This window comes from Schistocerca nitens, chromosome 2, assembly GCF_023898315.1.
Source record: "Schistocerca nitens isolate TAMUIC-IGC-003100 chromosome 2, iqSchNite1.1, whole genome shotgun sequence".
NCBI lineage: Eukaryota > Metazoa > Arthropoda > Insecta > Orthoptera > Acrididae > Schistocerca > Schistocerca nitens.
The window spans coordinates 590,207,292-590,233,391 of record NC_064615.1 but is presented as its reverse complement, the minus strand read 5'-3'; the positions used below and the strand labels follow the sequence as shown (position 1 = coordinate 590,233,391).

General features: G+C 37.6%; 1 protein-coding gene across 1 annotated transcript in view; it reads right to left on the bottom strand.

Annotated features, from left to right (window-relative positions):
* The window catches only part of LOC126236649 (sushi, von Willebrand factor type A, EGF and pentraxin domain-containing protein 1), a 485,510-nt gene that overhangs the window by 183,816 nt on the left and 275,594 nt on the right, over positions 1-26,100 (bottom strand). Inside the window, exons 51-55 of the mRNA XM_049946110.1 lie at positions 25,776-26,013; positions 18,500-18,712; positions 15,995-16,150; positions 15,771-15,891; positions 15,314-15,379 (exon numbers count right to left, since the gene is read on the bottom strand). Of these exons, the coding sequence (XP_049802067.1) occupies positions 15,314-15,379; positions 15,771-15,891; positions 15,995-16,150; positions 18,500-18,712; positions 25,776-26,013 (794 nt within the window). The remainder of the gene's footprint in view (positions 1-15,313; positions 15,380-15,770; positions 15,892-15,994; positions 16,151-18,499; positions 18,713-25,775; positions 26,014-26,100) is intronic.

Sequence of the window (26,100 nt, the reverse complement as noted above, 5' to 3'; positions counted from 1 at the left end):
CTGCAAAGGACAACAAACATTTTAAATTCCACACCATAAAAATCTCACTCTATGTCCAGAAATTCTGAATGTAATAAATTTTGCCTGAAACAAATACATAATTGTTGCTCATTTTGATAAATTCTTTGTTACAATTTTCTAATTTTTTTCTTGATTAGCTACTGTTTTATAACACTACTGAGAAGGGAAAAAATCATAACTCAGTGTTTAGTTTGCACATTTTCAGCTTCAGTTGATCAGGGATCCCCCAATAGTAATGATATCCTGTACTACCATTAAAATTAAGTTGTAAATTGATTGCCTTTAAATTTAAGAACATCCTTACTCACACAATTTACAGACAAGGTTCTGTGCTGGTCGCAGTTCTGATCTAACATTTCTTATTAAGTAACAATAATGGCTTACGTATGTGTAATAATTTGCTCCCTACTAAGCAGATATAGGCATGTGACTGGACATCATTTCAACATTTGGATTTCACATATGGTGCCATTTAATTATGGTTACTGCTGGAAATCTATTCATCTTTGGTTCTATTCTTGTAGTTTTCAGACAGTGTGAAATAATGAATGATTGTGTTGGCTGTTTCAATACATCCTCTCATCAACCTCAATGTGTATGGGCTCAATTGTATTTGGTCCCTTTTTGTAGTTACATCTCCTGATATTCTTGTATTTTCTACTAGCTTTAATTTGGCCATGAATTCCTTCATAGCTATCCTCTCTGTCTCCCTTGTTCCCTCTATCATTACTTCAGTCATATTAGTGAACTGGCATTAATCAACATAAGGGTGGCTAGCCATGTTGTTTGTCCTATCTGTGACTGCTTTGAGTACGCACAATGACTCTCCCACTCTTCTAAGAACTTTTTCCTTTGAAAGCATCTATCCAACACTAGGATTTCAAAGCGATGTCCTGTAAGGCATGTTGGCGGAGTTCAGTGCAGTTGCCTGTGCAGCAGCAAGACACAGACTGAGCGTAGCGCGAGAGTTCGCTCCCTTATATAGCGTGTGAAACTTTGACCTTAGATAACGGACTTAGAGTTTTCGCAGACATAGAGTCATAAGCAGATTTACCAAAGTCTTTATTAGAAATTTCAAACATATGATACGTACTATAAGCAATTACATCTCTATCATTAAAACTTTCAAGTCCAGCAATACTCGAAACACCGCTACCGCCTCTTACTATGGCAACGGTGAACCATCCATTTCCATATGAGAATTAAGATTACATCCAAGAAATACACAAGGTCCATCGACGAGGGCGTGGGCTACAACACTCTTCACTGGAATGCGATTCTTCTTGTCTCCTGATGTTGTTGTTAGTTTGACATTTTCTATATTTTTGTAAACTGTTGTGCGACGACGCTAACCAGACAAGAGTACATCTAGAACCAGAGGCTCAAGGATGCAACAGTTTGATTATGTAATCACTCTGATGCATGGCCTTGGCAGCGCGCCAGCGGAAACACGCATACTCTAGAACACCCAGTGTGCGCGTCCGGGATTGCGTTCCGCTGGCCACTGCAAAAACTCGAAGTCCGTTATCTAAGGTCAAAGTTTTTCGCATGCTATATAAGCGAGCGCGCTCTCGCGCTACGCTCAGTCTGTGTCTTGCTGCTGCACAGGCAACTGCATTGAACGCCACCAACATGCCTTACAGGAGATATCTCCTTACAGGAGATATCAACTTCATCGTCGCACAACAGTTTACAAAAATGTAGAAAATATCGAACTAACAACAACATCAGGAGACAAGAAAAATCCCATTCCAGTGAAGAGTGTTGCAGCCCACGCCCTCGTCGATGGACCTTGTGCATTTCTTGGATGTGATCTTAATTTTAGTTTGGACATAAATGACACTTTCTAACATGGAAATGAATGGTTCACTGTTGCCATAGCAAGAGGCAGTAGCGATGTTTCGAGTGTTCCTGGACTAGAAGGTTTTAATGATAGAGATGTAATTGCTTATCGTACTTATCATATGTTTGAAATTGCTAGTAAAGACTTTGGTAAATCTGCTAGGCAAGTATACAGGATTACTGAGAAGGTTGTACACAAATCGAAGGCCCGCATCTCGTGGTCGTGCGGTAGCGTTCTAGCTTCCCACGCCCGGGTTCCCGGGTTCGATTCCCGGCGGGGTCAGGGATTTTCTCTGCCTCGTGATGGCTGGGTGTTGTGTGCCGTCCTTAGGTTAGTTAGGTTTAAGTAGTTCTAAGTTCTAGGGGACTTATGACCACAGCAGTTGAGTCCCATAGTGCTCAGAGCCATTTGAACCACAAATCGAAGGAGCTTACACAGGAATCAGAATACAAAACATTGGAATAGGAACTTACGGTATTATAAGTAATCCAGTAAGCCAGTCAGGAACAACACAGATAACGTACTGTTTCTGTGTATGTATGGTGGTCTAGGGTCTTTGACTAGTAATAAAAACATTCTGAGTCCTGGGTTTGAACCTAGCCACTGATTAAATTTTGTAAAAAATCATCAGCAATGGCAGCTGAGAATTTTTGGCATTAGAAGTCACCCTCATTCTGACAATGGTCTTGTCAAAGAGGGCTGAGGAGTGGATGAGATTAAGAGCACTCTCTTGCCCTTGCATGGGAAACTGCCTCTAGAAGGATAAACAGCAGAAGGAGGAAGAAGGCAATGGAAACCATTGCATTAAATGTGTATCCACAGGGCGTGTGGCTTGTAACTGAAAAGAGTCATTATTCACTCCACTGGAAAAACATTCCAGACTGGTCCCCCATTCGGATCTTCGGGATGGGACTGCCTAGGGGGAGATGGCCATGAGAAAAAGATAGGATAACCAGTGAAAGGGTAACAGTCTGTGAGTCAGAAGTCAGGATGTGGTAGGGAAGCTAGACAATCTGGAAATGGAAATGCAAAGGCTAAGTATAGATTTAGTGGGTGTCAGTGACGTCAAATGGAAAAAAGAAAAGGAATTCTGTTCAGAAGAATATAGGGTAATACGAACAGCAACTTAAAATGGAATAAAAGGAGTAGGATTCATTATGAATATGAAGGAAGAGCAGAAACTGAGTAACTGTGAACAGTCCAGGGATTGGGAAATTCTCGTGAGTTTGACAGCAAACACTCAGAACAGTAGTTCTGTCCTGCTGAGTATATTTTTTATCTATCCAATTACTGTGTGTTCTGCTGCCACCACTTGGTGAGTATATCTTTTATCTACCCAGTTACACTGTATTGTCAGAACGGTAGTTCAGGTATACGTGCTGATGTTACAAGCAGAAGACAAAGGGATAGAGAAAGTATATGAGGATATTTAATGGGTAAGTCAGTATGTAAAGGGAGATGATAATCTAATAGTCATGGAGGATTGGGATGCAGTTGTAGGAGAAGAAACAGTTATGAGAGAAAATAGGCCTGGTAGTAGGCATGAGAGGAGAAAGACTAATTGAGTTCTGCAACAAATTTCAGTTAGTAACAATGAATACTTTGCTTAAGAATCACAAGTGGAGGAGGTTGTTGTTGTTGTGGTCTTCAGTCCTGAGACTGTTTTGATGCAGCTCTCCATGCTACTCTATCCTGTGCAAGCTTCTTCATCTCCCAGTACCTACTGCAACCTACATCCTTCTGAATCTGCTTAGTGTATTGATCTCTTGGTCTCCCTCAACGATTTTTACCCTCCACGCTGCCCTCCAATGCTAAATTTGTGATCCCTTGATGCCTCAGAACATGTCATACCAACCGGTCCCTTCTTCTAGTCAAGTTGTGCCACAAACTCCTCTTCTCCCCAATTCTATTCAATACCTCCTCATTAGTTATGTGATCTACCCATCTAATCTTCAGCATTCTTCTGTAGCACCACATTTCGAAAGCTTCTAGTCTCTTCTTGTCCAAACTATTTATCGTCCATGTTTCACTTCCATACATGGCTACACTCCATACAAATACTTTCAGAAAAGACTTCCGGACACTTAAATCTATACTCGATGTTAACAAATTTTTCTTGTTCAGAAACGCTTTCCTTGCCCTTGCCATAGCCAGTCTACATTTTATATCCTCTCTACTTTGACCATCATCAGTTATTTTGCTCCCCAAATAGCAAAACTCCTTTACTACTTTAAGTGTCTCATTTCCTAATCTAATTCCCTCAGCATCACCCGACTTAATTCGACTACATTCCATTATCCTCGTTTTGCTTTTGTTGATGTTCATCTTATATCCTCCTTTTAAGACACTGTCCATTCCGTTCAACTGCTCTTCCAAATCCTTTGCTGTCTCTGAGAGAATTACTATGTCATCGGCAAACCTCAAAGTTTTTATTTCTTCTCCATGGATTTTAATACCTACTCCGAACTTTTCTTTTGTTTCCTTTATTGCTTGCTCAATATACAGATTGAACAACATCGGGGATAGGCTACAACCCTGTCTCACTCCCTTCCCAACCACTGCTTCCTTTTCATACCCCTCGACTCTTATAACTGCCATCTGGTTTCTGTACAAATTGTAAATAGCTTTTCGCACCCTGTATTTTACCCCTGCCACCTTCAGAATTTGAAAGAGAGTATTCCAATCAACATTGTCAAAAGCTTTCTCTAAGTCTACAAATGCTAGAAACGTAGGTTTCCCTTTCCTTAATCTTTCTTCTAAGATAAGTCGTAGGGTCAGTATTGCCTCACATGTTCCAACATTTCTACGGAATCCAAACTGATCTTCCCTGAGGTCGGATTCTATCAATTTTTCCATTCATCTGTAAAGAATTCGCGTTAGTATTTTGCAGCTGTGACTTATTAAACCGATAGCTCGGTAATTTTCACATCTGTCAACACCTGCTTTCTTTGGGATTGGAATTATTATATTCTTCTTGAAGTCTGAGGGTATTTCGCCTGTCTCATACATCTTGCTCACCAGATGGTAGAGTTTTGTCAGGACTGGCTCTCCCAAGGCTGTCAGTAGTTCTAATGGAATGTTGTCTACTCCGGGGGCCTTGTTTCGACTCAGGTCTTTCAGTGCTCTGTCAAACTCTTCACGCAGTATTATATCTCCCATTTCATCTTCATCTACATCCTCTTCCATTTCCATAATATTGTCCTCAAGTACATCGCCCTTGTATAGACCCTCTATATACTCCCTCCAACTTTCTGCTTTCCCTTCTGTGCTTAGAACTGGTTTTCCATCAAAGCTCTTGGTATTCATGCAAGTGGTTCTCCTTTCTCCAAAGGTCTCTTTAATTTTCCTGTAAGCAGTATCTATTTTGCACCTAGTGAGATAAGCCTCTACATCCTTACATTTGTCCTCTAGCCATCCCTGCTTAGCCATTTTGTACTTCCTGTCGATCTCATTTTTGAGACGTTTGTATTCCTTTTTGCCTGCTTCTTTTACTGCATTTTTATATTTTCTCCTTTCATCAATTAAATTCAATATTTCTTCTGTTACCCACGGGTTTCTACTAGCCCTCGTCTTTTTACCTATTTGATCCTCTGCTGCCTTCACTATTTCATCCCTCAAAGCTACCCATTCTTCTTCTACTGTATTCCTTTCCCCCATTCCTGTCAATTGTTCCCTTATGCTCTCCCTGAAACTCTGTACAACCTCTGGTTCTTTCAGTTTATCCAGGTCCCATCTCCTTAATTTCCCACCTTTTTGCAGTTTCTTCAGTTTTAGTCTACAGTTCATAACCAATAGATTGTGGTCAGAATCCACATCTGCCCCTGGAAATGTCTTTCAATTTAAAATCTGGTTCCTAAATCTCTGTCTTACCATTATATAATCTATCTGATACGTTTTAGTATGGTATGCTTGGAAAAGACCCAGAGACAATGGAAGATTCCAGCACAGTTACATCATCGTCCACAGAGATTCCAAAATAAGATATTGGTTTGTAATATAATGTAATTGAATGGATAAAAGTATCTATTCACCAAGTGATGGCAGAACACACACATAGAAAAAGAGGTTTTACTTATGCAAGTTATCGGAGCCAGTGGCTCTGTCTTCTGGCAGAAGAATTGGAGGGGAAGGAGGTTTAGGTAAAGGGGTACAATTCAGAAAAGTCAGCCAGTACCACAGGAGACTTACTGGACGGGATGAGAAAGAGAGTCTTTTCTTCTCATCCTGTCTGGTAAGTCTCCCCTGACCTGGGGCTCTGGGTAATTTTTCTGTACTGTACCCCTTTTCCTAAACCTCTCCAGTCCTTTTCCTTCATCCCTCTTCCTTCCCCTTCAACTCTTCTGCTGGAAGAAGGAGCCACTGGCTTCGAAGGCTTGCATAAATACAATCTCTTTCTTTATGTGTGTGTTCCTGCTGCCGCTTGGTGAGTAGATTTTTTTATCCATCCAGTTCCATTATATTGTCAAAAATTGATTATTTTCATTGTTATATTGGTTTGTAAGGCATACCAGGGAGATATAGATTTAGATCACAATTAAGTAATGATAAAGAGTAAATTGAAGTTTAGGAGAATTGCATGGGAGAATGAGTGTGGAAGGAAGTGGGATACTGATGTACTGAGGAATGCCGAAACACGTTTGACGTTCACTAAGGAAGTGGATACTCCAGTAAGAAATACCACAGTAGGCAGTTCAATTGAAAAGTAGTGGACATCTCTAAGATGGTTAATAAACATTGGTACAAGGAAGATAACTGTGAAGAACACTTTGGTAACGGGAGAAACTGATGAAAGAAGGAAGTGTGAAAATGTTCAGGGAAAGACAGGACTACAGAAATATAAATCCCATAGGGCTGAAATAAATAAAAGTGCAGGGAAGCCAAGGTGAAATATCCGCAGGAAAAATATGAATAAATCGAAAAAGAAATTATTGTCAGAAGGACTGATTCAGCATACAGAACAGTCACTTTCAGTGAATTTGAAAAGCAAGTGTGGCAACATTAAGAGTGTAATGGGAATCCCACTGTTAAAGGCAAAGGAGAGAGCACATAGGTGGAAAGAGTACATTGAAGGTGGAGAAATTGTCTGATCAAGCGACAGAAGAAGAAATTGGAGTTGGTATGAAAGAGATAGGGGATCCAGTACTAGAGCCAGAATTTAAACGAGATGTGACAACTTCAGATCAAAATAAGATATAAGGGATAGATAACATTGCATCAGAATTTCTAAAATCACTGTGGGAACTGGCAACTAAATGACTATTCAACTTGGTGCGTAGAATCTATGAGAAAGGAAATGTACTATCAGACTTTCATCCACACAATTATGAAGATAGCTGAGGTGATAAGTGTGAGAACTATCACACAATCACCTTAGCAGCTCATGGTGACAAGACTAATATACATAAGAATGGAAAAAAATTGGGTATCTTTTAGATGATGAGTTTAGCTTTAGAAAAGGTACAGGCACCAGAGGGCAGCCCTGAAATTGCACTTGATAATGGAAGAAAGACTGAAGACAAATCAAGATGTGTCCATAGGATGTCAGATGGTGCGAGGTCGTAGAAATTCTGAATAAAATAGGAGTAAGCTACAGGGAACTATTGTTAATATACAATACACACAATAACCAAGAGGGGACAATAAGATTGGAAGACCAAGAACAAAGTTCCCTTATTAAAAAGGGTGTAAGACAGGGATGTAGTCTTTTCCCCCTACTGTTACAGCTTATACATAGAAGAAACAAAGGCGGGAATGATGGAAAGGTTCAAGAGTGGAATTAAAATTCAGTGTGGCAGGATATCAATGATAAGATTTGTTGATGACCCTGATATCCTCAGTGAAGATGAAGAACAATTACATAATCTGTTGAATGGAATGAAGAGTCATGAGCACAGAATATGGATTGAGAATAAACTGAAGAAAGATGAAAATAATGAGAAGTAGCAGAAATGAGAATAGGGAGAAGTTTAACATCAAAAGTGGTGATCACGAAGTTAATGAATTCTGCTAGCTCAGAAGTAAAATAACCCATGACGGATGAAGCGAGGAGGACGTAAAAAGCAGACAAGCACAAGCAAACAGGTCATCCCTGGCCAAAAGAAGTCTATCAGCTTCAAAAATAGGTCTTAATTTAAGGAAGGAATTTCTGAGAATGTACGTTTGGAGCACAGCATTGTATGGAAGTGAATCATGGACTGTGGGAGTACTGGAACAGAAGAAATTAGAAGCATTTGAGATGTGATGCTGTAGAAGAATGTTGAAAATTAAATGGACTCATAAAATAAGGAATGAGATTCTCTGCTGGAGGGGCAAAGAAAAGAATATAATATGAAAACACAGACAAGAAGAAGGGACAAGATTATAGGAAATGTGTTAAGATATCAGGGAATAACTTCCATGTACCAGAGGGAACTATAGAGCGTAAAAACTGTGAAGAAGAAAGTGAATGGAATACATCCAACAAATAATGGAGGACACTGGCTGCAAGAGCTACACTGAAATGTAGAGGTTCAACACCTCTTGATTTTGTTATTTATTTATTTTTTGGTGGGGGTATATCAAAAGCCTTATGTATGTGATCTCAGTTCTCAATCAAGAAACACTTGTTGTCAGGGTACTTGTGCGCCTGATGAGGTCCAGGTGACGACTCGTGACTTGGTAGAGAACTCCAGAATTTTCTACAAGGGTGTTATGCCTGAACTGAATTTGGTGGCCATCATTTCGAACACTGACTGTAATGTAAAACATTGTTGAGTGAACAGTACATTAACTTTGTTAAATTAAGGTGGATGTTGTAAAAGGCCACCCTCCCCTAGCATTACTTTTCTTCAACTGAAGTTATTGATACCAAAAATACTTTCTACCTTTTAAACAGCTTAATATTGTCTCAGCTGTTTAACTAAACGAATTTAATATGATTTTGTACATGATGTATTATATTTCAGACTAAAATGTATAAGATGAAATTACTTTATTTTCTTTGTTACAATGTACAGTTAAAATTACTCTTATTTTAGAAACATTTGAAACTACAAAATATCTGGCACACTTAAAATTTCTATTATTAATTGCACAATCAAATGATATTTATTATGGTTACTTCTTGATTCAGTTATAAAATAATGGTATATATTAATAGAAAGTCATTTTTTAAAAAAGTTTGTAAACTCTTTGGAGTATTGTTAGTACTGCAGAATGAGTTAGTAGTGGGCATGCCTCTGATGTGATTGGTCATGTTTTTAATTTTGGCAATAACAATGTAATTTTTGATTTTGAAGTGGAATTTGTAAAGACAGTGAGATATAAAAAAAGGGATATAATAAAAATTGCAGAAACACAAATTATGAAGCAGGCTTACTTTAGCATTATCATGCCATATGGAACCTACAATGTCAAAAATTTCAGTATTAAGAATCAACCACTAGACGTGAAGAACTGGAGCCAATGATGAGAAAAGAAGATAAGTAAAAAGTTTATTGTAAATCTTAGTCCTCTCAAAACTTATTAAAAGAATTTAATACGAAGTCAGTGAAAATCAACTAGTGATGTGAGGGAAAATTAGATTACAATGCGCACTGATTGTCTTTGTTGTTCCTGTCATCCCAAAGCTCTCACTGGCTCAGGATTATTCCAAAATCATAAGTTCCTATTCTAAAGTTGCTGTGTTTTGGCTCTTCTATCAGCTTTTTAAATTTGTGCATAAACTTTTGAATCACCCTGTATATCCATGTAGCAACAGCAGACGAAGATTACTAACAATACTGATATTAGAGACAAAGTGATGTATCAGGTGGAGAGCACAAACAAAGCAGTAGAATGGCATATAACAGATCTTGTAACTGTTGGCAACCTTATTTTATCAGTTACTTTGACTGACTTATCCTTCCCTACACATAATTGTGAACTGCGCACACTCACCTGTGGCTATTTTAACCTTACATCCCTATGAAAAACTTAAGTATTTGATGTCTAAAATTTGTCCCTAGGCATTTCAGAGTCATATTCTATTTCAAACAGATAAGGAAAGGCTCTTGCAATTTCTGAAATATGGTTTATAGCCTTTTTTTTATGTTCCACATTTTAAATAAAGTACTTTGTATGGCCTATGTTATGGTCAATTGTTTTACTGTGCTCCAGTAAGCTTGCACAACTGACGTGTCCAGCATGCATTATAGAAAATATTGTATTACTCGCTATACTTGAAAGAGGAGACAGATAGAAAGAGGGAGAGTAGAAAAAGATAAATACAAGAAGTAAATCTATTTCCACCATGGACTGTGCTCAAGAACGTGAATCGATGATAAAGAGTGTCAGTGGCCCAATTGCAAACAGAGTTCCATTTTTAGAGAAATATGGATACATAATGTCAGTAGTCTCAGGAAAATACTTCACAATTTTGAGAGATGAGGAATAGGAAGTGGGTTATTTTGAATTGATGATGTAGAATTAATTATACCACTGATAATTACAGTGCAAGTCATCATCTGAACAATAGGAGGCTGCAACTGTGTGTCATTATTTCTGTACTATATTTTGGATTTGCTTTGCAATATAATTTGCTTCATAATTGTTTTAGGCACAAGCATTTGACCAACATGTTGCTGCAAATATCTTCAGTTTATATATTCCACATTATCTTTATTAATTTAATTTGAACCTAATGTACTCACAATATTTTTTGTAATTAAATTATATCACCGGAGTCACTTTAACTTCTTAGATATTACGACACTGTAAATGGAAGTGTAATTTCAATACAAGTCATAAAAAAATTATAAAATGACATAAATATTATACTACAGATTTTTAGAATGCTATTTACCTTTGCAATCAGAAGCACTGCGAGCACCTGGACCTACTGTGACACCTTGGCGACCAGCAATTGTTGGGCAAGGTGTGCATTGTAACTGTCCTGCTTCACTCTGGTATGAGCCGACAGGACAGGGCAAGCATGTACGAGTTTCCTTCACAAAGTATGTTCCAACAGCACAGGGTACTGGAACAGATTGCCACATTATTTTAATAGACATCAAGGAAAACATCACAAAAAGAAATTGTTGCAAGCAAATAAATTTTTATTACATAGTATAACAACGAAAATAATCAATTTTTGATCATATAATGTAAGTGGGTACACAAAAAAATCTACTTACCAAGCGGCGGCAGGAGAACACATACGTAAAAAAAAAGGTTTAACATCTACAAGATTTTGGAACTGGTGGCTCCTTCTTCTTGCAGAAGGGTTGAAGGGGTAGGAAGTGGGGTGAAGGAAAAGGACTGGAGAGGTTTCAGAAAAGGGATACAGTTCGAAAAAGTCACCCAGACTTACCAGATGGGATGAGAAGGAAAGACTCAGAAGACTCTTTCCTTCTCATCCCATCTGGTAAGTCCCTCCTGACCTGGGGTTCTGGGTGACTTTTCTGAACTGTACCCCTTTTCCTAAACCTCTAAAGTACTTTTCCTGCACACCTCTCCCTTTCCCTTTAACCCTTCTGTCTGAAGAAGGAACCACTGGACCGAAAAGCTTGCATAAGTAAAATCTCTTCTTTTTTTATGTGTTTGTTCTACTGCCGCCATTTGGTGAGTAGATTTTTTTATCCATCCAATTACATTACTACAAACAATGATATTCTAGAAGAACAGTTATAGTATACAAAAGAATGTTAGTGCTATAGACAATTTCTTTGCACATTCTCTCCAGATTCAGTACTCACAGCAAAATTTCTCATGAAAAAGAAATACATTATCACTGTTAATAACCATTTGTTGATTGACTGGTAGTAATTTATTGACAATGACTTCTCTGGAATTCGTGGCTAATTTTCACAGCAACACACCACAGCACTATTGCTGGTTACTATCAATGATTATTTTATCTTATGCTCATTTATCACTCTCCAAGGAAAGTACCCCCATAATGAATGGTAATAATTAAATGCTTACTTAGCACATTGCATTTCTGAAATAATTTCAGATTTTCACTTGGTTAGGTCACATAATGTTCTGGATGAGCATTTGGAAATATTTTATCAGAAACATCTAACAACAATAACATGGTGGAGTGTGAAAGTATTGAGTGTTTCTGTAACTCCACTCTGTGGACTTTCTGAAGTTTTCACAGAGCTCCACGTCACTTTTGATTTTGCCTGCATGTATCTCGGGCATAAAACTACCTCTTTCCTTCCTACTGTGTCTCTTTTTGGGCATCAGTTTTCTTACACCTCCAATGTAGTCAGTTGTTGCTTTTATTTCCTTGGCAGTCTACACAACTTTCTAGTTATCCATCCAAATATACTTGATTTCTCATGTGTAATGTGAGGTAGAGAAAAAGCTGCGAGAATGTCTGGATATAATTTTATTACTAGTGGATTACCCACAAATGCCTCTTTACTTGTGCCCACACACCCCGATCCCCACCCCCTCCCCACTTTTCCTGTGTCTTTGAACCAGTCCAACCTTCTTTCATGAAAGCCATGAATGCTGGTGTGAAAAGTAGGATGTATGAATTCTCAGTTCGTAAATGCAAGATTTCTTGTGTGTTTAAGTTTTACTCATTCTGTTCAACTAAATTTGAACTTAATATCATCAGGAATGTTACCAGTCAGACTAGTGAGCTAAGGACTATACATTTGGCACTAATGTCAGTTGTCCATGATTATACTTACCTTTTAGTGGTTGTGCAAGTATCTTACCCTGCAGTATCTTTTTATCAGATAGTAAGTTGTATGTGTATCAAACCTGATTAATAGTCTTTCATATATGCCATAACAACACTTATTTTTACATATTATCCCCTTCCCAGTACCACTTCTCACGTAGGGGCACTACTGTATGTAGATGTGCACTAAGTTTGGTTGGAATTACCTACATAACATCTACAGGGTGTTCTCAAGATTTCCTGCCACCACCCCTAAGGCTGCATCTACAAACTTCACAACACACCATAATTAAATGAGATCCAGCCCACCCAGAAGAAATTGGACCACTGTCAGAAAGTGCATTGTCTCTATCAGCATCTGAAATATACAGCAGTTTCAGACAGTAAACAATTCACCATGAGTAGATTTTAATTTCATCAGCTGTTAACAGTGACTTATTGCCATGTGCAGTCTTATATTATAACTAACACTGAAGCTTATGCTCATTAGACAAAAGTAGCAACTGCAGCAACAAAAGTATATGCTGACACATGAAAACTAAATAGACACTCACCACAATCAGGGGCCATTACCACCTGTCCTGGTGGACAAGCATAGTCTGACTGCAGCTGCAGTGATGCTGGATCTGGAACTGTGTTTGGTAAAATGTCACGGACATCAAACTGGTCTTCCTCCAGTATGAGTTTCTCCAATAATCGCTGGACAGATGACCTCTCATTTGTGTTAGAGTTAATGACAGGGTCGCTGGAGATGAAACATATAAGGACATAAGTATTAACTTTAAAGTATTATTCCCTTCATATTACAAGTTTCACTTCTTTAAGGTTTTATATTATTAAAGAAAAATAAAACACCGTTTGTTCCTCTGTTAAGTCTCACTTTGACAGAAGTAATGGAAATGTGTATTTACTCACACAATTTTGAAAAATGAGGTACCTTTATATCAACTTGATTTACAGCATGTGCTACAAATGAAGCAACAATAATTAAGGTGATCATAATAGTGTCGGAGATCTCAACATTATTATTTATTGCTCCCTTTCATTAAATTATATACCCTGAATTCAGTAAGCTCTGACTGGTATTTTTTTTGGTAACACTATCCTTAAAAAAAGGTCTGCATTTGATTTGAGGATGATGTTAAAGCTATTTGAAACTGAATACACCAAAGTTCAGGACTATACAGGGCAAAATGATTTTTGTGTTACTGTGAATTTAGAACATTAATCTTTATTATAAAAAGGCAGCATTGTATGGCTCTTATTGCCATACTGAATCTCATCTAATGCTACTTGTTGCTAATACCACTTTACCTTTCCTACAGTATAATTGGATATTTCTCTTAATTGTATGTCCATAATGCCAACATCTGGCAAGCTTAGTTTTTGTCTGTCCTTTGTCTATCAAAGACGACCTTGCATTAATAAATTAATTTGAATGCTGAGTGTTTCTATTATTACTGTCATAGTTCTCATTTTGAGAGAACAAGATACTTTATTATACCCTGACACTCAAAATTCTGTGCATGTGAAAGCAGCAGAGTGACCATGTGTGCATGTGCTCATAAAAAAACAAAACTCTGCCCCAACAGGCCATGAAGCCCCCGAGGGTACTGACCAGCCACTGTGTCATAAGCCCACAGGCGTCACTGGATGTGGATATGGAGGGGCATGTGATCAGCATACTGCTTTCCCGGCTGTATGTCAGTTTTTCGACACTGGAGCCGCTACTTCTTGATCAAGTAGCTCCTCAGTTTGCCTCACAAGGGCTGAGTGCACCCCGCTTGCCAACAGTGCTGGCAGGCTGGATGATCACCTATCCTAGTGCTAGCCCAGCCTGACAGCACTTTGGTGGTATGATGGGAACCGGTGTTACCACTGCGGCAAAGCCGTTGACACATGTGTTCATAAGATGACATTTTAGAGTATGCTTTCATGGCAAAGTGATTTGAAATGAGCATTAAATTTCAATACATGAAGTTTCAGTATTAATCATTTACATCTTTAGATCACTTTTGTCTCACAGAATGCAACAATTACACTCTCTCCACAAAACATTACAACAAATAAACAGTACAACCAGAAAGGAAATTATTAATGTTATAGTTGTAGGTCCTGAAAATACTTTCACTGCTATCACTTGTCATCCAAATACTAAAACTACCAAACACTTGATGAATGAGCCTCACTTCCACAAACCCAGTGATCAACAGTTTCAATTTATTGACAAATTTTTGGAGCTTCTATATTATTTTCTGTCCTAATTTTTTCTGTCATTCTTGTGATCCATCAAGCGGAAAAATAGTAGAAATGTGGAACAGAAGAAATAGATTTTCTCTTCATCTAGTATAACGTAAATAATTTAGGAGTAAAGGAGACTACTCACCAAATAGCAGAAGCATTGCGTCATTGACAGTCACACAAAATCTGTGGGTTTGCCAGCACACTGTAGCTGCAAAGGTGTGCCCCCACCCCCAACTCATTAAAAGGTTTTTTCGAAAGCTAGTGAGTTTCCTTATGTTTTGTGTGCCTGTCGATAAATTAGTGCTTCTACTATGTGGTGAGTGCTCTCCTTTACTCCTTAATTATCTATTTTCTCTTCACCTTACAGGCATAATTCTTATCATAAAGCTGTTGTGACTGACAGAATCTCTATAAACTTGCTATTAATATATTGGCATGCATAAAAGTTCATATTCTTGTTCATGTAAGGTACACAGAAGGTCAATATTTTGTATAGAAGAAATAAAATAAATTTACTTGAACTACAAACATGCAATACTTGTGCTTACTTGATAGCTGGGAAGGATATCTCGATGTTGTAAGTGTCGCTGGCCTGGCGAGACTGCCTGCCCAGTCTGAGGGAAACAACATGCACTATAGATGTGTGATTCAATCATGGAGATAACAAAACACTTTAACTAAGTCAGCTACTGTGACTAAAGTATAGCATTCATAAACAAACATACCATGCTTTTCTACTTTAAATGAAAGAGGATGGTGTTCTAAAACTACTAAAGAAACATTTCCTTTGGCAGCTATTATGTGCAACTGAAATAATACTGTTCATGGGAAAAACAGACACAATCCAGTGAAACAACAACTGAATTACAAGCTACAGAAAGAGTCAACTTTATGAAGAATATAAAAAACAGCAACAAAAGATTGTGATTTCATTTACAGACGCACCATGAAGTACTCCAGACTAAGAAATTACTGCAAGGAAAACAGGACAATAACTATACTCACGGCTCAACTGGAACCTCAGCACCCAGGACATATGAGCCACTGCCATCATTAACATCCCTTGCTGGTCGGGAACGGTGGTCGCATTTCACATCAATATTTAGGTCTTTGCACTCCCTTGTTCCTGAAAAAAATTATGTTGCTTTGAATATACCTGTCTTATCAATTCTTACACAAATTATAGAAAATAAAACAATACGCGAGTGACATAACTGCAAGGGACTTACCTTCCACAGAATACGAGCAGAAGTTCCAGTCTCTGTTGAGAGAATTCACTGCACTGCGAACCTTCTGTCTCAGGACTCCTTGTCCAGCAGAATTACACAGCACAGAACTAGGGAACTGCATTTTTATTTTGAAGACGCGTTGCGCTGGCTTTGAAGCTATTAACAAGTTTTAAAAAAAGCTTACAGAGTGGTCAGAACCAACAAGTACTTACAGAAGCATGCAAAGAATTCACTCACACAGCACCTCTACCTCTCTGCCTCCCCATTTACACAACATTTATACACAAATGTTACTTGAAACTTCCTGGCAGGCTTTAACTTTGTGCCAGTTCAAGACTCTTATCTTTTACAGGCAATGCTCTACTGACTTAACTATCCATGTATGACTTATAACCTACTTCCCTATCTTCAGTTCTGTTGGTACCCTCCCCCCCCCCCCCCCCCAAACTTTACATGAGCTTACTTTGTATCTCTTGGTGGTTTGTGAATCACACCTGGACATGTCAATCAGTAGATCATTACCTGCAAAACGTTCGAGACCCCGTCCAGTGCAAGTTTTTATCTGTCAGGTAATGCTCAACAACTCACACTTCACATAAGAGGTGAAAGACTAAAGATTAGTTCTTGAGAAGATGGTGAATTATGACTTGCAATAATATAAACATTGATATCATGATGGCACGATTCACATGAACTCATTCTCTTGTACATCCTCAATAAAGCAGATAATTAACAAATTACTTGATTTTTGTTTGATATTTGTATTAAAAACAATGAAAAACCTCTATTTTCAATATGCTGAAATAATACATTTTCCTGAGACAGGTGGCCAGCCGTATTGTAGTACACAAGAATGACAGATTTGATGCAACAATAGTACTTAAAAATCTACATGAGAAAAAGCTCTGGAATAAAAAAGATTGTGGGATAAAAATACATGTAAAATACAGATGGAATTCTTCATTAGATTAATTCAACTATGTGGCATAATCACATCTATTCCTAACAAAATAACTGGTTTTGGCAGGCATCAGTTTCTGCAGTGGTGGACTGAACCATGGCCCGTATTTTATGATCTGAGGATGCCCAAAATTGGTAATTTTGTTAGAAATAATTGTGATTGTGCCAGATAATTAAATTATTCTCAAAGCGATCTCTGTCATCTACAGCTTCACAGAACTGTAGTTCTTTCAAAAAAGAAGTTCTTTATATTTTCAACTCCAAGCAGACAATGACACACTAAAAATATTTGAAAATTTTATGCTGAGTGCTTCCTTCAGTAGATACACATATACACAGAAGTAAAAAGTACAATATGTTCTTCGCAAAGGTAAAATGCAAACATGGAGGTAAAAAATGAAGCCTACAAAGAACATGAAAGACATACAAGTGACTTGACATACAATAACTTGAGTAAATTCCTTGGATGTTTGCTAAGAATGTGTGTAATGCTGTGAAGCTTTTACAAAAGTATCTGAAAAATCATAACGAGGGAGAATTACACAATAATAGAAAGCAATACAGCACAAAATATATTTGTAAAAGATAGGTGTACCAATGAAGGAGAAGATTAAACAGTTCTTGATGAATACAGCTCATATCATTCAGTAACATCTGTGTTTAAGGGGGAAAAATCCTTGTATAAATAAATGACTGCCAAAGAGAAACTACCAATTAAGCACAGATAAAATAAGAGTATTGCTTATCAAGAAACATACAAGCACAAGTAGAAACAAAAGGTCATGCAGATGTTATTACTCAAAATCAAATGTTCCTTCAAAACACAGAACAGAGGAGAAAACAAGATCAATCACAAATTAAGTAGGGAAATCACACAAGTTTTTCGCCAAATAGAGAGATAGTGAGAGAGAGCATGATGCAGTGCATGGATAAAATTTATTACTACAATGATGGCATATGGATTTATCCAGTAATTACTGTCAACATAGTGAAAACTTGGACTGGCCCTATTCGTTGTATCATCTTTGAGGTTCTGACATTTCACTATATGTATGACAGTTGGCTGTCAAGAACCATGGTTGAGTATAAGGAACCGAAATGTTGGTGAACTTCATTTTTAAATTATCATACTGATGAAGTAATTTTTTTTCCACGAACTGTGTCATGAATTGCAACTCAGGTTCGTCATTACCATAAGGAATCCAACACGTATCTAAAGTGTGGTGACATACATTCCACTTAGCAACAAATTTAAACATCACTTTCATCTGAAACACTTATCTAGACAGTGTTATGAGCTAGAAATGAAACTCTTTATAAATATTGGAAAAGACAATGTGCATTCTAAGGTATTGCACCATGCCAGGAATGAAATTTTAGACTCGTAACAACCAATTCTTATTTCAGACTTCTGTCTAATGGTGCCTTACTCCTTATAATAATGTGAACCACACTATTGAATTAATGGCTGCAACTTAAAAACTAAAGTTTTAGACCTTAAATTATCAACATTTTAGCCCCCATATTACTGATTGTGATACATACTTGAGCAAGCTGGGTAGACCATTGGCAGTGCTGGATTAGTAGTTGGTCTCCAAAAACCTTCAGCTCCACATGTGTAGAACTTTGGTATTTCCTGTGAAAACTGTAGACCATTGTTGCACGAAATCTCACAAACTTTGAACTGTCCTCCAGTTCCCCAGTCTTTGCACAATTGTGTGCCACCAACAGGGTCAGGAAGTTCAGGGCAGAAGTCAGCTGCAAAGAAGAAAGAACAATGTGCTGAGAATTAACACAATGATATTTTTTGGTCATTCACTTTTCATATGTGCAAAGTTTAATAGATAGAAATGAAATATAATTATACAGTCTGAAACTATCTTCATAGTTAATACAAAAGTGTGAAAGAAATAGGCATTTCACTTCCCCCCTTATTCACCACAATCTACAGTTCACAAATGAGACTGAAAGATCAGAACTAAAAATAGAATTTCCCACTCAGGATGAAACTGGTTTTACAACAGTGTGGATTTGTCATATTTGGAATCCATCAATATGTATGCAGTTTCTGAGCCAGAAGATTTTGTGCCAATTGAGTTGTTTTATGTAGCTCAAATGCTTTGTGATATGTTAAAAACAAAGGCTTTTGTAAATGGGGTTAACAAAGTACTGTAAAAAGAAAATCATATTGTTTACAAGAAGTGCCTAATGATATGTTTATCAATAAATATCTCCAAAGAGCCCATGCTGCTTTAAAATGAAGTATTGCACAAACCATTTTATCTCACACACTGAAATTGCAATAATAAATTTAGCATACACTAAAATCAGAATCCCTCCATTAACCATGAATCTCGCTGAAGTGGGAGGCTTATGTGCCATAACCATATAGAGATCGTACCATATGTACAACCTTAATGGAGGGGTTTCTGTTCTAGGTTCTGACTAATCCAGTGTTCCTGAAGAGGGACAGCATCCTTTTCAGTAGTTACAGTGGCAAACGTCTGTTCTGTCCTTGCGACACTAGCCAACATGGTCATGCTGTGCTAGTACTGTGAACAATTGAAAGCATGATGAGATCACTGCCATTACTGTGGGTCAGGAATGAAAGAGGAAGCCACCTGGTAGAATTTTGCACAGAGCATAATTTAAGCACTGCCAACATGGTTTAAGAACCATGTAAGAAAGCTGTGTACATGGAAGAGACTTGGGGACACTGGAAGGTTTAAGACTGGTTATATAACGGTAAGACAGAGATTTTGAAACCAGATTTTAAACTGTGAGACATTTCCAAGAGCAGATGTGGATTCAGACCATAATTTGTCAGTTATGAACTGCAGACCAAAACAGAAAATACTGCAGAATGACAGAAAATTAAGGAAATGGGAGTTGGATAAACCGAAGGACATAGAAATCGCTGAGAGTTTCAGAGGGAGCACTAGGCAACAGCTGACAGAAATGGGGGAAGAAATACAACAGAAGATGAATGGATAGCTTTCAGAGATGAAATTGGGCAGGCAGAAGAGGATCACATAGGTAAAAAAGACAAGGTCAAATAGAAAACCCTGGGTAACGCAGAAGATACTGAATTTAACCGACAAGTGGAGAAAACATAAAAATGAAACTGGCAAGAGAGAATATAAAATTGACAGAAAATGCAAAATTGGTAGAGGACCAATGTAAGGCAGTAGAAGCATGCACAACTAGTGGAAAGCTAGCTGCCACTTACAGGAAAATTAAAGATATCTTTGCAGAAAAAAGAAGCAGCTGTATGAATATCAAGAGTTCAGATGGCAAGCCAGTACTAAGCAAAGAAGAGAAAGCTGAAAGATGGAAGGAATATATAGAGGAACTACATAAGGGAAACAAACTTGACGGTAGTATAGAAAGAGAAGGGGCAATAGGTGGTGATGAGATCAAAGATACTTTGCCGCAAGAAGAATTTGACAGAGCACCGTTTAAAGACCTGTGTGGAAACAAGTGCCCTGGAATAGATTGGACAGCCAGCAATGACAAAATTGTGCAAGATATACAATACAGGTGAAATACCATTAGGATTCAAGAAGAATGTATTAATTCTAATTCTAAAGACAGCAGGTGTGAATACAACTGAACTGTCGGTTGAATAAGTCATTGTTGTAAAATATCAACACAAATTATTTACAGTAGAGTGGAAATACTTGTATAACCAGACCTCAGGAGAGACCAGTTCCGGTTCCGGAGAAGTGTATGAACACTTGAGACAACATTGACTTTATGACTTATGCCAGAAGGTAGGCTGAAGGAAGATGAACCTATATTTATAGCATTTGTAAAGTTAGAGAAAGTGTATGACAATGTTGACTGGACAACACTTTGAAATTCTCAAACTAGCAGGGATAAAAAATACAGTGAGTTAAAGCTTATTTGCATCTTGAACAGAAACTAGACTGCAGTTGTAAGAACTGAAAGACATGAAAAGGAAGCCATAGTTGGGGGAGGAACTAGACAGAATAGTAGCCTAACCAATTATCATCAAACTGCTCAGTTTATTTGAGCATAACTTGAGCTGACAAGTTATTGAAACTGAGATGATGAATGAAAGAGTAAGAGGGCTGTGACTGACATGAAAAAAGTGTTTCTCCAACTGGGCCTCGGCTAAAATGAACTACGTGGCACTTGAGTCTCACTGCTAGGAAATGTGTTATCAGTTTTCAGCTCCACTTGGTCATCAGCCTCTGTCAGCAAGAAATGGACTTTGGGATGTTCAGCAATGCTTTTATGTCATTCTCATGAGACAAAATTTTCTCAAGCACAAGAATAAAATGCAGATTCATTATTACTTGATAAAGTGACTCAGAGAAAGGGCTAAATGATTACAGCAACAATTTTCAATTACAATAAAAAATGATTGCAATGGCTCCCTGCAAAATATGTTGCTAACAATTGGTAGCTAGGGAGAAAGCATGGGTATCCACAGAAATTTATACAAGAGGAGGCAAGATTCCAAAAGTGCCACTTTTGATTTACTGAGTTTAAGAATGTGCCATGCCCCAATTAATAAATTTGACCGGAAGAACACAAAGCTTACAGTATCTTAAATGCTTGATAGTTATCGATCCAATATTTTTTTGAAGATTATTATTATATCTTGAAGGTAAGCAAATTTCATTCATACATCCCTTTTTTTATTATTAATATGAACATATATGTGGAAACCTTTTAAAACAGTTATCATATTGGTTGGTATAACCAACTTGTTAAAGCCAAAATACACCACATATCCCTAGTTTGGCACATTATTTTGTAGCCATGTCAGTTGTACTACAGTACTTACAACTCTCTGGGTTAATGTCAGATTGGGTTGCATTGTTTAAGAAGAATATAGTTTAAGAAGGTCCAAACATCTGTTATATCTTGATTTTTAACCTTTTCTTCCTCTCTTCCATGCAGAAATTGGTATATCTTTTGTAACTGGATCCAAAGATGAAGTACGGGTGAAGACACTGATAATATGGCCTTATTCTCCATACTCTACTACAATCGCTCCACCATGTTAAACTGAATGAAGTCTCAGCTCACCTTGCCAGATCAAATGCAAACTGACTGTTGAGATTAAGATGTGCATGAGGTGAAGGGCAGGTGCCGGGCAGGTACCCCGTATAAATGTTTATAATGTGCTGGGTGTTGGAACCGTCCCTATCTGTAGCTTGTTATGGGCTGTACAAGTGAACAACAGAGAAAATATCAGGTGCTCTATTTTGGCAATGGCCTGTAAGTGTTCATATCCCCAAAAACTGCAAAACAACACCAAAACCAGTGTGATGACAAGAAACTGCTATAATTTCCCTTGAAGAACATCACAAGCAAACAATGTAGTGTTTACCAAAGCCACAGTGTTTTCCTTTGCATTCAGCAATGCTAAATCTGTGATTCCACTGAATCATTTCTAGAAATATGTGCGAATCCTGTAAGTGCCTCCTCTTGCTCTCCCCCGTCCTCCCTACAGGATGACTATGGGACAATGTAATGTAGTCTGGAATTTCATGAAGATATTGTCACACAAAAGAATGTGGTTTATTTCAGGCACTGGAATGTCCAAGTAGCGTTTTACTTCTGGGCTTCTATGGTCAAAGTATGTAGAATAGAATCATTTGGCAGTGCAACATATAGCAGTCACATTGTCATTGTTCACTGCCTGTGATGTCACATTGTGGGCAGCGGTATCAGCAAAGTTTAACTGTATTGTTTTGCATGCACACTTTTTTTATAATTTTTGTGTGGAAGTCACAGTCTACTTGGCAGAACAGTAATTTTGACTTCTGAGAGTCCTCTTCCTTGGAGTCTCTGTCTGTCTTTGCTCTGGCATTTCCTCATTTCTTTTACAGAGTCAGCTTGTTATTTGTTATACAGCTTGGGCATTGTTGATACACTTGTTAGCCAGTTGCCTTTCCTCATGCCACTATCCTCCGCTCCCCTCTACTAAGAAAGAAAGTTGTGCACTCTTTCTCTCTGTGATCAGTGTAATTTCTCGTTAATTTGTGACAGAATTTTAGTTTTTGTGTATTATGTAACTGAGTTCAAAGTGCGGAACAAGCCCATTGTTTACCTAGATGGATATGGGAAACTGCCTACAAGCCACATTCATGCTGACCTGCTCCCCAGCCCTGTTCATCACACCACGAGTTGGGCTCAAACCTAGGCTGCATTGCCTTCCTGGTAGAGAAAGCAAGCACTATGTGCACTCAAACATCCTGCTGGGATGCTCAATTGCTCTGGATTTTATTTACAAATAATGGCATGTTTTCGCTCTGAATTTTATTCATCATCAGATTTAAATGTCAACAAGTTTGACAGGATTCAGTATATTTTTTAAAGTGGAAGATCATTAAATAATCACAGTGAAAATGAAATCATGACTCTACTCTGCCTTTTAACCTTTTGACAAAGTTTTTATTGTTACAGTTCATAACCACAAGGTATACTGAGTGCCCCACGTAACTTTGCGATTGCATGATCTATCAGAAAAAGCATGCTAAACTAGAAAACACTGTGGAACAAACTGCTGAAGTCAATATGAGAAACCATGTGCCATGTAACTGTTAAGAAGTTATTTCCATAATGTTAAAAGTTAATGTTAAATGCCAAATCAAAAAAATGTTTCTCAAATTACAATTTTTGTTACTAAAAATGATGTGCTTTTTTTGAGTTTCCAGCCCTAAATTTGGTTATTGGTAATAAAAAGCACCATTATAGTTTAATTAAGTAGTAATACGCAGCAGCTCCAGATCATTGACAAATTCTCTCACCCCTGGGGTCTATCTTGGAGCCAGTCCTGTGTTGAACGATATGTGAAGGAAACCAAAGTGAAATTTAGAAAGGGATTTACGAGTTCAGGGTAAAGAATGAAAAACTTTTAAGGTTTTCTGAGGACATTGTAATTCTGTGAAAGATTGTAAACAAAGGTAATAAATTGTAGCCAAATTAAGTCGGACAATACTGAGGGAATGAAATTAGGAAATGAGATATTAAAAGTAGTAGATGAGTTTTGCTGTTTGGGCAACAAAATAACTGATGATGGATGAAATACAGAGGATATAAAATGCTGACTGGCAATATTATGAACAATATTTCTGAAAAAGAGGAATAGGTGAACATCTAATATCAATTTAAGTATTAGGAAATCTTTTCTGAAGGTAGTTGTCTGTAGTGTAGGTAGCCTTGTGTGGAAATGAACCATGGACAATAAGCAGTTCAGTCAATAAGAGACTTACAGATTTTGGAATGCGGCACTATAGAACAATGGTCAAGATTAGATGCGTAGATCACCTAATTAACGAGGCAGTACTGAACTGATTTGGGAAAAAGAGAAATTTACAGCACATCTTGACTAAATGAAGGGACTGGGTGATAGGGCACATCATGAGACATCCAGGAACTGTCAATTTGGTAATGGAAGTGCAGGTGATAAAAATTATAGACGGAGACCAAGGTTTGCATACAGTAAGCAGAGTGAGAAGGATGTAAGTTGCAGTAGTTATGAAGAAAGAAAGAGGCTTGCACAAGAGAGACCAGCATTGAGAGCTATATTAAACCAGTCATCCAACTGAAGATATCAACAACAACAAAATGAGAAGGGGCACAAACATTTTTGGTGAAAATACACATAAATTTAAGAATGCAGAGGGTCATAAGAGAGTGTATATGGGTGTCATAAATGACTTTCAGTTCGAACTATGCTGTCTGATATAAGAGGAAGTGCAATTTGTCGATGATCTGTCTAATGGTGCCTTACTCCTGTAACAAAACCAATTACCAACTTTTAAGTGATGAATCTAGGCACATACTACAACCTGCTCCATATCTCTCCCATAGGAATCGAGATGACAAGACTAGACAAAGTACGGTGGACGTGGAGGCTAAGCAATCATTCTTCCCACACTCCATACATGAATGGAACAGCAAGAAGCCCTAATAACTGTTATAAAGGAAAGTACCCTCTGCCATACACTTCATAGAAGTGCATCTAGTCTTATAAACAGCTAAATTTGTTGGCAGATGCTGCCTCTATGAAAAAAAAAAAAACTGTATAATAGAGCTACAGCAAACAATTACTTCAGTATATTCACTGCATGTATGGAAACTTAAGAAGTTTCTTCTTAAGAAAAATGTTTTTGGTATCTCATTCTTCCTTCTGTTTAGGTGAATAGTATACAGTAAAACTGAATCAGAAATGATGTCATTTAGTGGCATAAGGAATTACTGCACAGTGCCATAAACCAGCAAACTTTTATAATGTACTGTTCAACAATAAGAAATTAATCTACAAACATAGTGTGAGTGTGTTCAATCAGAACATGTTACACAACTCTCTATCAATGATTATGCAGCTGGAATTATTTAATTCTATGGCAGATGTTCCCCAACTGATACTTCTTGAACTCAGTAGATGATATTGTTTCTAGTTTGAATTTTCTTTAGGTGTTATTGACAAATTATAGCTGTATATTATTTCAGTGGAAGAAACTATATCAATGTTGTAGGACAATCACACATGTACAGCTGCCTACAAGTCTGTATTCTGCCATAACAATTGCTTTGTCAACATATATATAACCTGCACCTAATTTCATTTACTATATTAGGTGATGGCAATGAGAATTGTTTTTTGGATTTAAAATGGCAAGTGCGAGACTTGTATGTGAACTTTTGGAAGTTGAACTAAGTTTCTTTGGATAAAATACATATTACTCAGGATTTAAATCCATAAATGTATATTAAATTAATTGCTCGATCAGTCGTTACTCAGAAACTTCAGTTTTTTTCCTTCAGTGTAACTTACCCAACAAATACACTTTAAAGGAACAAGTTGCAGTATTTCCAGCTTGGTCGTAAGCAACATAGGCAATAGTGTAGGTGCCCCACAGGAGAGTTTGCCCTGGACGATGCCCATTCTTTTCTTCAACACGAACCACACCCACATTATCACTGAAGTGCGGTTCGTCCCATGTCACAATGGCAGATCCATTTTTGGCAAGCACCCACAAATCTCCAGGGCAATGTTCCACTCGAGGTGGCACCTTTATTAAGAGAAAATTTACATAATTAATCAGAAAAATAGTAACCAAAGATTATAAACAAAAGTACAGAAAAACTACAGAATCATC